General features: G+C 39.2%; 1 protein-coding gene across 1 annotated transcript; it reads left to right on the top strand.

The window, feature by feature from the left end:
- Positions 1–4,832: 4,832 nt before the first annotated feature.
- LOC131553409 (E3 ubiquitin-protein ligase TRIM35-like) lies at positions 4,833–7,809 on the top strand. Its single transcript, XM_058798059.1, has 6 exons — positions 4,833–5,440; positions 5,679–5,774; positions 5,863–6,093; positions 6,246–6,268; positions 6,351–6,469; positions 6,713–7,809. The coding sequence occupies exons 1-6, from the start codon at positions 5,045–5,047 to the stop codon at positions 7,225–7,227; spliced, it is 1,380 nt and encodes a 459-aa protein (XP_058654042.1). The 5' UTR covers positions 4,833–5,044; the 3' UTR covers positions 7,228–7,809.
- The last annotated feature ends 5,255 nt before the right edge of the window (positions 7,810–13,064 follow it).

Genomic DNA, 13,064 nt, shown 5'->3' with positions numbered 1-13,064 from the left:
ACAGGTCAGGTCTGCCCCAAAAAAATTTTCCAATTATCTATAAAGCCTATGTTATTTTGCGGGCACCACTTAAACATCTAGCCATTGAGTGACGACAGTCTGCTATGAATCTCATCGCCACGGTAAGCAGGGAGCGGATCAGAGCATATTACAGTGTCTGACAACATACTTGCAAGTTCACACACCTCTTTAACATTATTTTTAGTGATCTCCGACTGGCGAAGTCGAACATCATTAGCGCCGATGTGGATAACAATTTTACTGAATTTACGTTTAGCATTAGCCAGCACTTTTAAATTTGCCAAGATGTCAGGTGCTCTGGCTCCCAGTAAACAATGGACTATGGTGGCTGGTGTCTCTATTTTCATGTTACCGTACAATAGAATCGCCAATAACTAGAGCACTTTCATCAGGTTTCTCAGTGAGTGCGTCACTGAGTGGGGAGAACCTGTTTGATGTTTTAATCGGAACGGAAGAGTGGTGTTTTGACCCGTGACTAGGCCGCCTCACAGTCACCCAGTTGCCCTGCTGCACGGGCTCAACCGGAACCAAACAATGTACAGGACTCCCTGAGCTAGTTGCATCCAAAGTAGTATCTACAGCCCTCACATTCTTACTGTCCTCAGCTAAAGTTTGGATGCGTGTCTCTAGTTCTAAAACCTTCTCTGTCAGCCTAACTATTTCCCGCATTTATCACATGTGAATCCCTCGCTGCTGACAGAGACAGATAAACTGTACATGTGGCAAACAGTGCAAACAACAATAGCAGGAGAAGAAGCCATTACGCACCATGATTGATGAATGATACCAAATTAACTTACCACTTACCACTGTTGTTTGATGAACTCGTGAAAAATGGAGCGAGAGAAAAAGAAAAGAAAACAATAATAGGCACAAATAGAAACGCAAATAGAACCGCGAGTGACAAACTAACTGGCTAAGGAATGCTAACGCACTGCATGCGCGCTTTAAACTCGTGGTTTTAAAAGCAAACGATCAAATTAGTTAGATTAGTTTGAAAGATAACACCAGAAATATGGTGGGAATTAAGTTATATATTATCACTTTAAACAACAGGGAGTGAAAGTAAGGTAGAGATTCATTAAATAAAAAGTGAAGCTACACAGAGCTACAATCGCAAATCTCTCAGCAGCACAACAGACAGGAACAGACTGAAGCAATCGATAACAGTTTTGTGTTTTAAAGTCAGAGTTGCAGTGAATCAGTTCTGAACACTTGAGTCCAAATGTCCTAAAAATGACTGATTTTAGTGGATTGATTTATACATTTATTTGACAATGATGATATGCTCGCATCTAATATAACTGAAGCAAAATGTCAAAACTTTAAGGAAAAAAGAAAATGGTGTTTCCACGAACGCACCTCTGGAGGGGGATGCTCTTTCGAGTCGCTGGCCCAAGAAGCACAAATATGCCTTTCCCCCGGTGAAGATTATGCCGCTAGTGCTGCAGAAAATCAGAGAGGAAAGGGGGACGGTGCTTCTGGTTGTGCCGAACTGGCCCAACCAGCCATGGTTCCCGGAGTTGATAGAGCTTCTAACGGCTCCCCTGTGGCCGATGCCGTTGCGGAGAGATCACTTATCGCAGGCAAAGGGCTCGGTGTGGCACCCCAGACCGGAGCTATGGAACCTGCATGTTTGGCAAGTCAGCGCAGAGGGCAGTCGCTAAACGTATCTTGGATATGTATCCAGCGAGTCTTGGATACAATTGCTGAAGCCAGAGCCCCGTCTACCAGGCGTTTGTACAATCTGAAATGGAAAGTTTTCACTTCATGGTGCATGTTGATGGATGAGGACCCAGCCAGCTGTGATGTGTCTGTCATTCTATCATTTCTGCAGGAATGCTTGGATGCTGAAAGGAGGGAACGAGACACTGCGCGCGCTGCTGTGTTGTAATCCTCAGAGTCTTGTACCCGTTCGAACAGTCGAAAGATTCTGGGGCAATGACGCTGGACGTCGACCTATATAGTGGGTGGCTCCGCCCCTAGCTCGAGCGCTCGAGCGTCATTGGCCGGTAAGATTTACCGGCGTGATGTAATAAGGCTTCAGTATTTCAGGAGGAGGGGGATTGCCCCCAAGCGTAAGCTACGCAGTGTCTCGTTCCCTCCTTTCAGGGAACCGAGGTTAGGCATGTAACTGGAGACGTTTTTGACGCGAGAGACCCGAGTTCGCATCCGCCTTTTACCGAAATCGGTCTTCTCCCTTTTCACATCTCTTATTACATCGGAAAGGCATTTGTTTTCAATAAAAATAAAAATGAAGGGAATAATCTAAAAGTTTAAATAAAGTATCGGGTAGGGTTAGGTGTATCTGAGCAGCAGGTACGCTCAGATGCTTTGTTTACTTTGCTGTGTCTCGGTAGTGCATCAGGCACGAGTAACTGGTGAAAATACGGAATGGAGTTTAATTTATATGGACTCTGAATGAGCCTAGTGAAGCAGCAGTGTTCAAGGCTGTAGCTAAATGAAGTTTAATTTATTAGGGTATTCGTCATGTCACGTGGAATAGATTTGACTGACGGCGCTCTGAAAAGTGCACAGACATATTCGCTGAATTAGAGACAGTAAAAGTGAGTGGGGCCAATATCGGTCTTCAAAAGTGGATGGGTACTGTCCCACCCACATACAATGGTTCCGACGCCCATAAACACATTATTAATAAAATCAAACTATGTACTATGTTATTGCATTTGGTATTTTAAAAACACTGTTTTAATGCATTAAGCCACTCCTTTTAAAATGTCCCGTCATCTGGAGATTTGCCTAGTGGGCAAACTGACTGAATATATTTGAATATATTTTGCCAATATCTCACCTTAGACAATACTTCCAATATTTGCCTTACTGTACGTACAGTACACAATAATTTTACATGAAAAATTGGACTTACATTTATTATTTAAATAATTGTGTACTGTACATCTATGAAGGGATGTATTGGCAAAAAACTCACTGTAAATCACTATATAAGTAATACAAGCTTTACAGTTTTACAATATGTTATTTTAAAAGTAATTTTAATTAAAAATACATCGGACATTTTAACCCAGCCGGTGGAATTGTCAGACGGTTCCTTAACCATCAAGCACAATAGGCTTCAAAACTTTCTCCAGTTTAAATTTACTGCTACAATATACGTTTTTAAATATTTTTTCATGATATTATAATTTTTTTTCCAAAACCGCCAAACTCAATACACCCATTATTAATAAATCATACTATACTGTACATAGTTTGATTTTATTAATAATGTGTTTACTGAGTTTGGCATTTTAAAAACACTGTCTTAAGGCATTAAGCCAGGTTAAGCGTATTATGGGAGGAAAAGGCTTTACGTGTAATTAAACGCGTTACGTTCTTATTCTGGACTCATCTGCTTGTCTATACATCGCATGCTTTATTAATAATGTGTTTATTGAGTTTGGTCTTTTAAAAACATGCATTAAGTCTGGAGATGCCGCCGGAAGTGCTGCTGCTTTCTTTTACACTGAAATGCCTTCCATTTGCACTGAAAAGTTCATGCACATCCACATATGAAATCACTTGCATATACGTATATACACAACTAAAGCATGCATCTTTCTTATCGGAATTGTATACGTTTGTGAATTTTATTTTGTATGTTTTGCGAGTGTTTTATGGGTGTGTCTTGCGCATCGAGTTTATATGTATGTGCGAGTGTTTATAGGTGTATATGCATGGATCAAGTTTATATGTATATGCGAGTATGTATAGGTGTGTGTGCATGCAGCGAGTTTATATGCATGTGCGTGTGGTGTTGTAGGTGTATATGCATGGATCGAGTTTATATGTATGTGCGAGTGTTTATAGGCGTATATGCATGGATCAAGTTTATATGTATATGCGAGTATGTATATGTGTGTGTGCTTGCAGCGAGTTTATATGCATGTGCGTGTGGTGTTGCAGGTGTATATGCATGGATCGAGTTTATATGTATGTGTGAGTGTTTATAGGTGTATGCATGCGTCAAGTTTATATGTATACGCAAGTTATTCACAAGTGTATATGCATTCATTACTAACATAATATGTATTGGTATGGATTTCATATTAGTGTGCACGTGTATTTCATATATATATATATTGAACATCCAATAGTATACATGTATATGTGAGTAATTTATAGGTGTATATGCATGTGTTTTATGTATGTATTGATAAGCGAAGTTTGATTTAAATCCTACGTGGCGCCTCATAATGAATGGCTAATCCATCACATGGCTCACACTCACATATTCACAGTCTCACTCATTAATGAATATTTTATTACAATTATTACATATGATTTAATTAATTCCCTTATAATTAATTAATTATAAGCCATTAATTCCCTTATAATGGCTAACATATTTTATTTTACATATAGGTTCTTAATTGATTGTTTGTTTGTTTTTTCCAGTTCATTAGGTCTAGGAAATGAAAGCATGAATAAAGTTAAAATAAAACTGTAACCTTTGGGTCAGGGAAGGCAGGTGGAGTTGTGGATCTAAATGCAGAAAGTTTAATAACAGTAACCAAAAACAAACTACAAACAAAAACACAAAAACCAAGAAAAAGAAAAATGAGCACTACATTCAACAACTGGCAAAGCACAAGAGAAACCCAAGTGATGTATATACACAAATTTAACAAGATAAGACACACACAGAGAGATTAATCAGGGACCAATGAACCAATGAACAAATGGACTACAAACTGACTACAAGTCAGACTGACTGGAAACAGGAAATGACAAAAGTACAGCATGAGACAACACACGTAACAGGTCATCAGAAACTCCACTGTCTTGCAAAACACACCAGGAAGTGACTAGTCTTATTATTTCTCCCTTACACACAAACTGAAAGCTAAAGAGAGTCAGTGTTGTGGAGAAAAATGAGGATTTTAGAGAAATGTGTTCAACAAAATAGATTCTGATTTTGATTGTAATGGTTATTTACCTTTCTAACCAAAGTTCAGAAAGTGAAAGTAAATTGTAGATTGCTGATATATTACAAGAAGCCGAAATGGATTCAAAATCTGTGGAAGAGCTTTCTTGTCCCGTGTGCTGTGAAATCTTCAAGGATCCTATTATTCTGTCCTGTAGTCACAGTTTTTGTAAAGAGTGTCTTCAACAGTTCTGGAGAATCAAGAAAACTCAGGAGTGTCCCGTCTGCAGAAGAAGATCCTCAAGAACAGATCCTCCACGTAATCTAGCGTTAAAAAACTTGTGTGATTCACTGATAAAGGAGAGAAATGAGAGGCGTTCATCAGGATCTGAGGAGATCTGCAGTTTACACAGTGAGAAACTCAAACTCTTCTGTCTGGAGGACAAACAGCCGGTGTGTTTAGTGTGCAGAGACTCAGAGAAACATGTCAATCACACATTCAGACCCATCACAGAAGTGGTTTCATCCCACAAGGTAAGACAAATTTCTGAATTGTTTTGTAGAATTTCTGAGAAACTGCAGAATTTGTCTTTGTCCCTCACTTTCTGTTTGTCCCTTTCAAATAGAAGCTTACTAAGCACTTGGATCTTTTTTCTGAGAATGGCTCATTTAACATATAAATACATTTAGCAATACCTACAAAAGATTCAAAAATACTATGTTTAAACCTCTTAGCTACATAAATGTTACAGATTTTCATTTTAACTTCTAGGAAGAACTCAATAAAGCACTGACATCTTTACAAAATAAGCTTGAAAATGCAGAAGAAATGAAAGCAGAGTGTGATAAAACAGTGAAACACATCAAGGTGAGGATATGGAGTAAAGAGTTATGATGGTCATTAGTGCAGTGAGTGTTAAAGCAGAGCTGACTGAAGTGAATGTATGTGATTTCAGTCTCAAGCTGAGCACACAGAGCGTCAGATTAAAGAGGAGTTTGAGAAGCTTCATCAGTTTCTCAGAGATGAAGAAGAAGCTACAACCACTGCACTGAGAGAGGAAGAGGAGCAGAAGCAGCAGATGATGAAGGAGAAGCTGGAGGAGATGAACAGACACATCTCAGCTCTTTCACACACAATCAAAGACACGGAGGAGATGATGAAAGCCAGCGACGTCTGCTTTCTGAAGGTGACGACTGAATTCAGCTTCATTGTTTGTGCACAAAACAATATGTCAATTACCCAAACATTTATCAGACTATTCATTTGTATAGAGAGAAAATGAACAGTTATGAGTGTTTGATAAGATATTAAATGTTGTTCAAACTCTCTATTTTCCAGGACTTTAGCATCACGATGGAAAGGTAAGTTGAGCTGCTGGTGTTTCTTCTCTCAGTGGATCTGAACTCAAATCCTCTGCAGTTCTGATCCTGAATGTTCTTCCAGAGTCCAGATCTCACAGCCGGATCCACAGATGAGTTCTGGAGCTTTGATTCATGTCCCACATTACTTGAGTAACCTGCGGTTCAGAGTCTGGAAGAAGATGCAGGAGACTCTCAAACACAGTGAGTCTCTAGAAGATTTGAGACCAGTACCAAAGATTAAATACTTCAGATATAAACAAAAACAGACAGATTAACATTTGATAAAAAATACATAAGAAATATTATAATCACATCAAATCCTACAGGAAACTCATAATGTCTATAAAACACAGTCTATTCCTCATGGTGTATGTTTATGTATTTAGTGTACTTTTCTAATACCATCATATTTTATCCTCTAATCTGATTTTATTCTCTTTGCAGCTCCGTTGACTCTAGATCCAAACACAGCAGCTCCTTGGCTCACACTCTCTGCTGATCTGACCAGTGTTTCGTACAGTGATTTACGTCAAAATCTTCCTAATAATCCGGAGAGGTTTGCCTATTATCCATGTGTTCTGGGTTCTGAGGGCTTTAACTCAGGAGCACACTGCTGGGATGTGGAGGTTGGAGACGATATAAACTGGAGTCTTGGAATAACCACAGCATCAAACCAAAGGAAGGGAGATGTTTTCTTTAACACTGATGTCTGGCGTGTGCGGTACGTGAATAGCAAATACAACTCACAATCTCCAGAGAAACCTTTGACTCGCTTTACTGTTAAGGAGAAGCTGCAGCGTGTGAGAGTTCAGCTGGACTGTGACAGAGGAAAGGTGTCCTTCTCTGATCCTCTAACTAACATCTGTCTGTGTTCATTCAGAACAACCTTTAAAGAAGCTGTCTTTCCATTTTTATATAATCGCTGCACAACTTCCCCTCTGAGGATCTTACCAGTTTAACTGTTTTGTAACAACAGAAAATTGAAAAAAATGTTAAACCTGATTCTGCTTTTACATAAATTCAAGAAGAAGAATTTATGATTTAAAAAATAAAACATACTCATGAATTCATGCCGATCATAAGCAAAACACTTTTACTTTTATATGCATTGTGGCTAATGATGTCATGCAAATTTATTTTTATAGAAATAGAAGGAAAATTACGTTAGTTAACTGGTCTTTCCCCCCCCCCACTACTACTGTACCTGAGAAGTAGACAGTGAAATGAGAAACCACACCAGTCACAGCACTAAATGCAAATGAACAGCAAATAGCAAGCATATGCAGTAAAGGTCTGGCAAAGCATCACAAAGGAGGAAACCCAGTCTCTGGTGATGTCTATGAGTTCCAGACTTGAGGCAGTCATTGCCTGCAAAGGATTCTCAACAAAATATTAAAAATGAACATTTTATTTATGATTATATTCATTTGTCCAATTACATTTGAGCCCCTGAAAATGGGGGGACAGTGTATAAAAATGGTTGTAATTCCTAAGCATTTCATGTTATATTTTTTTTTCTACCCCTTGAATTAAACCTTAAAGTCTGCACTTCAATTTCATATTGATTGTTTCATTTTAAATCTATTCTAGTGGCATACAGAGCCAAAATTATGAAAATTGTGTCAGTCTCCAAATATATATGGGCCTGACTGTATGTAAGTAAATTAAAGGTGCAGTAGGAGATCTTGGAAAATACTAACTTTAGCCTGATAGCACTGAAAGCAAACGTCCCACCCTCCCTGCAATCGCCGTCCAAAGCCACGCCCCCTGAACGCATATACGCTCACAGACCAGAATACCAGAGACAACATTACTACAATAGGCTACATCAGTCCTCGCCCCCACCCTCCACTCTGCACATTTCATATGTATCTCTTATCACGTACGTCATTTGTTCTCGACCATAAGTGCCCTGCGAAGTGGACATCACCAGATATTCCAGCATGATTCCAGTTCAAAGCGAGCGTATATATGTTCCATACAAAGAGCAATAAAGTGTGCGAGACATAAATTTAAATAGTCTTTATTTACAGAGGTATCCTGCTAAAAAAAAAAAAAAACTACAGAAGCCCAATAGAAACCATCACAGAAATTCCAATGGTTTACATTAAAATACCATTATGAACCATTAGCTTTTTCCAGTAAAACCATTACAAAATTCCTTTTTGTAGTGTGTTTTGGGCATTTTTCCAATAGGATTTAACATCCCACCAATAGAATCCATCACATACCAGTAGACACCATTATAGTTTCCATTAAAACCAATACAATTCCCATTATAACCATTAAAACCAGTACATTTTCTATTGTGTTTTGGGCAGGGCTCTATTGTTTTTTTGCAGGGATATTATGTCATACTTCACACTTCTCTAGTAAGTTTCGTCTGTGTGTGAAGATGCTGCACAGCGCAAATCCGTGAATGAATGTTCCGAAGTGAAGGGGGGACAGATGAGGACTGGAATTGGGAACTGCTGGGCTACACCATCTGGCATTCACCGGTGAGAAAATTTTATAGTACAGTTAGTAAAAGTACTACAATACCAGGAAGGAAGATCGGGTTGTTGTTGTCATTCTCACTCTGTCTGCACAGCGTGTGTGAATGTGCTGATGACGTATCTTGTCAGTGCAAATAGGGTGCACAGAGGTTTGCTAATACATACATTGACAGGCCGGTAGGAAAGCCAGTTAAAATGCTCAGACCGAGTGTTTTGATTGGATGAACATTTCTTAGTCTTACACCTTCCACACAATATAGAAATAGAGATAGATACATTTACTAGTCGATTATGACACCCAGGTTTCTTACACTGTTTTTTACAATTATTTCTAAAGGAGCAATAGTACTAGAAATCATCTCTTTAAATTTTGGTTGACCAAAAATAATTAATTCTGATTTCTTTTCATTTAGCTGAAGAAAATTTTTAGACAACCAAATTTTAACTTCTTCCAGACAAAGTATTAGGGACTGTAGCGAGTGCTCGTTCCCGACTTTAAGTGGTAGATATATCTGGGTGTCATCGGCATACATATGATATGAAATGTCGTAGCGATGACATATAGATCCAAGTGGGCACATGTACAATGAAAATAATGTAGGGCCCAGAATAGAACCTTGAGGAAGACCATATTTTAAAGGAGCCACAGAAGATTAAGTATTTGCGAAGTTAACAAAAAATGTTCTATCATGCAAATATGATTGAAACCATTTTAAAGCTGTTCCTTTGATGCCTACATCACACTCCAAACGTTTTAAAAGGATCGAGTGATCAACAGTGTCGAATGCGGCACTGAGATCCAGCATAATTAAAACAACCCCCAACCCAGAGTCAACTGCCATCAGTAAATCGTTCACAACTTTTACCAAAGCGGTCTCTGTACTATGACCAGCTCTAAATCCAGATTGGAATTTATCCAGAATATCATTTTCAGTTAAAAAAGGAGTAATTTGAGAAAGAACAACCTTTTCTAAAACTTTAGATAAACATGGTAATTTAGAAATTGGGCGGAAATTATTCAGCTCTGTAGGGTCAAGGCCTGATTTTTTAAGTAAGGGAGAGACCACTGCTTGCTTGAGACAGGGTGGAACAACACCATTAATTAAAGAGCTATTCACAATAGATAATATACAAGGACCCATAATTTCGAACAGATCCTTTAAAAAGTGAGGAGGAATGGGATCTAAAGGAGTATGTGACAGTTTCATATGTTTAACAATGCCCTCCAGAGCTGGAAGAGAGACAAGATCAAAGCAATCAAATATACAAGAACTTGGCATAGAGACTGCTAGAACACTGTGAGAGGATACAATATCTTCTCTGATTGACTCAATCTTTCTTATAAAAAAGTGCAAAAAATCCTCACAGGTATGTGAAATTGAGTCAATAGGGGATCCTATAACTGGGTTTAGCACAGTGTTTATTGTGCTAAACAAAGCTCTAGGACAGTGAGCAGTTCTACTAATTAAATCAGAAAAGTATTTTGTTCTAGCAGCTTTAACTGCATACTGATATTTATTAAGAGATTCCTGTAACATTGCAAAGGAAATTTGTAATTTGTCTCTCTTCCATCTACGTTCTGCTTTTCTGCATGCTTGTCTGAGAGCTCGTGTTTCATTATTAAACCATGGCTGAACCAAGGACTTAGACTTTTTTAGTCTGATTGGAGCAACATCATTAATAATTTCCAGACATATAGAATTAAAAACAACAGTCAACTCCTCTGTGTACAATGAGGGTCCAGAAGCCTCTATAATAGAGGAAACTGGGCTTTTAACATATGCTTCGGCAAACCTATTTGCTGTCAACTCATTTATAGGACGAAAATAACAATCAGCAGATTGGCTTTTAGATACAGAAGCAGGCAGATCAAAATTAAAAAAGACAGGTCTATGGTCAGATATATAGTTATCCTCTGTGACCACATCACTAATTGACAAGCCCATAGATAAAACCAGATCGAGAGTATGTCCATGCCTGTGTGTGACATCACAAACAAACTGTGTTAAATTAAAAGAATCGATGAGATCAGAGAACTGCTTTCCTAAAGAGTCACTAGTTACAAGTCCGACTCTCTCTATATCCATTAGGCCACACCCACGACTGCCCCCTATATTGTTCGATAGGTTTCCATCCCTATGAATTGAGACGCGTTGATCTACTTCATTTGCATAACTATGGTGTGCTGACAGTATAGTTTTATATAATTAGAGTACATATAAATCTTTGAAATATGTGACTCTGGACCACAAAACTAGTCTTAAGTGTCAATTTTTCAAAATTGAGATGTATACGTCATCTGAAATCTGAATAAACAAGCTTTCCATTGATGTATGGTTTGTTAGGATCTGACAATATTTGGCTGAGATACAACTATTTGAAAATCTGGAATCTGAGGGTGCAAAAAAATGAGAATAAAGTGTGTCATCATCAAGGCTTTCGCAGCCGATTTTAAGCAACTGCAGGGCCTGACCTAGACGGCTGGTCTCGTTTTGCTCTCGCAGTACTTTGATGGCACATGTGATCGTAAGGTCATTTTTAAACGGCAAGATCGTTTATTGTTTGGACACTTTTGGATGAAATAAAAGCTGCACTTGGGTTCTCACTACGCTCGCCTCCAGTGGACCCTTTACATTATTGTCAAAAAAGCTGGCAACAAAAGTGAGTACACCCTAAGTGATAACAGCTATACGTCGTTTAACCATACAAAGCCACATGTCCTATTCATCATGTTCATGTTTTTGTCTGCTTGACCAGATCATACAAATTTATGTATCGTATATTACAGCAGTTAAAATTTTGTGTTTTGAGTACAATTCTCTCATACTGACCACTGGATGTTCAACATGGCACCTCATGGCAAAGAACTCTCTGAGGATCTGAGAATTAGAATTGTTGCTCTCCACAAAGATGGCCGAGGCTATAAGAAGTTCGGTAACACCCTGGAACTCAGTTACAGTACATTGGCCAGTGTCATACAGAGGTTTTCCAAGACGGGTTTCACTCGGAACAGGCCTCGCAAGGGTCGATCAAAGAAGTTGAGTCCTTGTGCTGTGCGTCAGGTGCAGAAGCTGGTTTCAAAAAACAGACGCATGTGTGCTGCCAGCATCGCTTAAGAGGTTGCAGAAGTGGAAGGTCAGCTTGTCAGTACTCAGACCATACGCCGCACACTGCAACAAGTCGGTTTGCATGGCCGTCGTCCCAGAAGGAAGCCTCTTCTGAAGCTGGCTCACAAGAAAGCCTGCAAACAGTTTGCTGAAGACAACCTGTCCAAAAGCATGGATTACCGGAACCATGTCCTGTGGTCTGATGAGTCTAAGGTAAGCTTGTTTGGCTGAGATGGTGTCCAGCATGTGTGGCGATGCCCTGGTGAGGAGTCCCAAGAAAATTGTGTCTTGCCTACAGTCAAGCATGGTGGTGGTAGCATAATGGTCTGGTGCTGCATGAGTGCTGCTGGTACTGCGGAGCTGAGGTTCATTGAGGGAAACATGGATTCCAACATGTACTGAGACATTCTGAAGCAGAAAATGATGCCTTCCCTTCAGAAACTGGGCCGAACGGCAGTTTTCCAACATAATAACGACCCCAAACACACCGCCAAGATGACAACTGCCTTGCTGATGAAGCTGAAGCTGAAGGTGATGGAGTGGCCAAGTATGTCTCCAGACCTGAACCCTATGGAGCACATGTGGGGCATTCACCATGTGTCTAACATCCAGCAGCTCCGTGTTGTCATTATGGAAGAGGATGCCAGCAACAACCTGCGCAGCTCTGGTGAACTCCAAGCCCAGGAGGATTAAGGCAGTTCTAGATAACAATGATGCCCCTACAAAATATTGACACTTTGGACACAGTTTTGACATGTTCACTTACGGTGTACTCATTTTTGTTGCCAGTTATTTGGACAATAATGGCTATATGTTGAGTTATATTTAGAGGACAGTAAATTTGTACTTGTACTATACAAGCTGCACATTGACTACTCTAAAATATATCTAAGTTTCATTTGTATAGTATTGTCCCTTGAGAAGATATACTAAAATTGTTGCTGAAATGTGAGGGGTGTACTGACTTTTGTGAGATACTGTATATAGTAAAAATACTTCCTTGTTGCAATCATGTAGAAGACCGTGACACAAACTGACACGCATCTTGTGAGACTTTTTTCATCCATGGGAAACATGCACACATAGGGACAATTGTACAGAAAGCGGGTGGTAATTAAAATGATTGTCCATCTATGAGTGTTAAACAGTAACAGTAACCACATCGGTGCTTAAGGTTCAAAACATTAACATTGT

This window comes from Onychostoma macrolepis, chromosome 14 (assembly GCF_012432095.1).
Source record: "Onychostoma macrolepis isolate SWU-2019 chromosome 14, ASM1243209v1, whole genome shotgun sequence".
In the NCBI taxonomy this organism is placed as follows: domain Eukaryota; kingdom Metazoa; phylum Chordata; class Actinopteri; order Cypriniformes; family Cyprinidae; genus Onychostoma; species Onychostoma macrolepis.
Note: the sequence above shows the minus strand (reverse complement) of the source record. Positions and strands in the feature narration are given on the sequence as shown.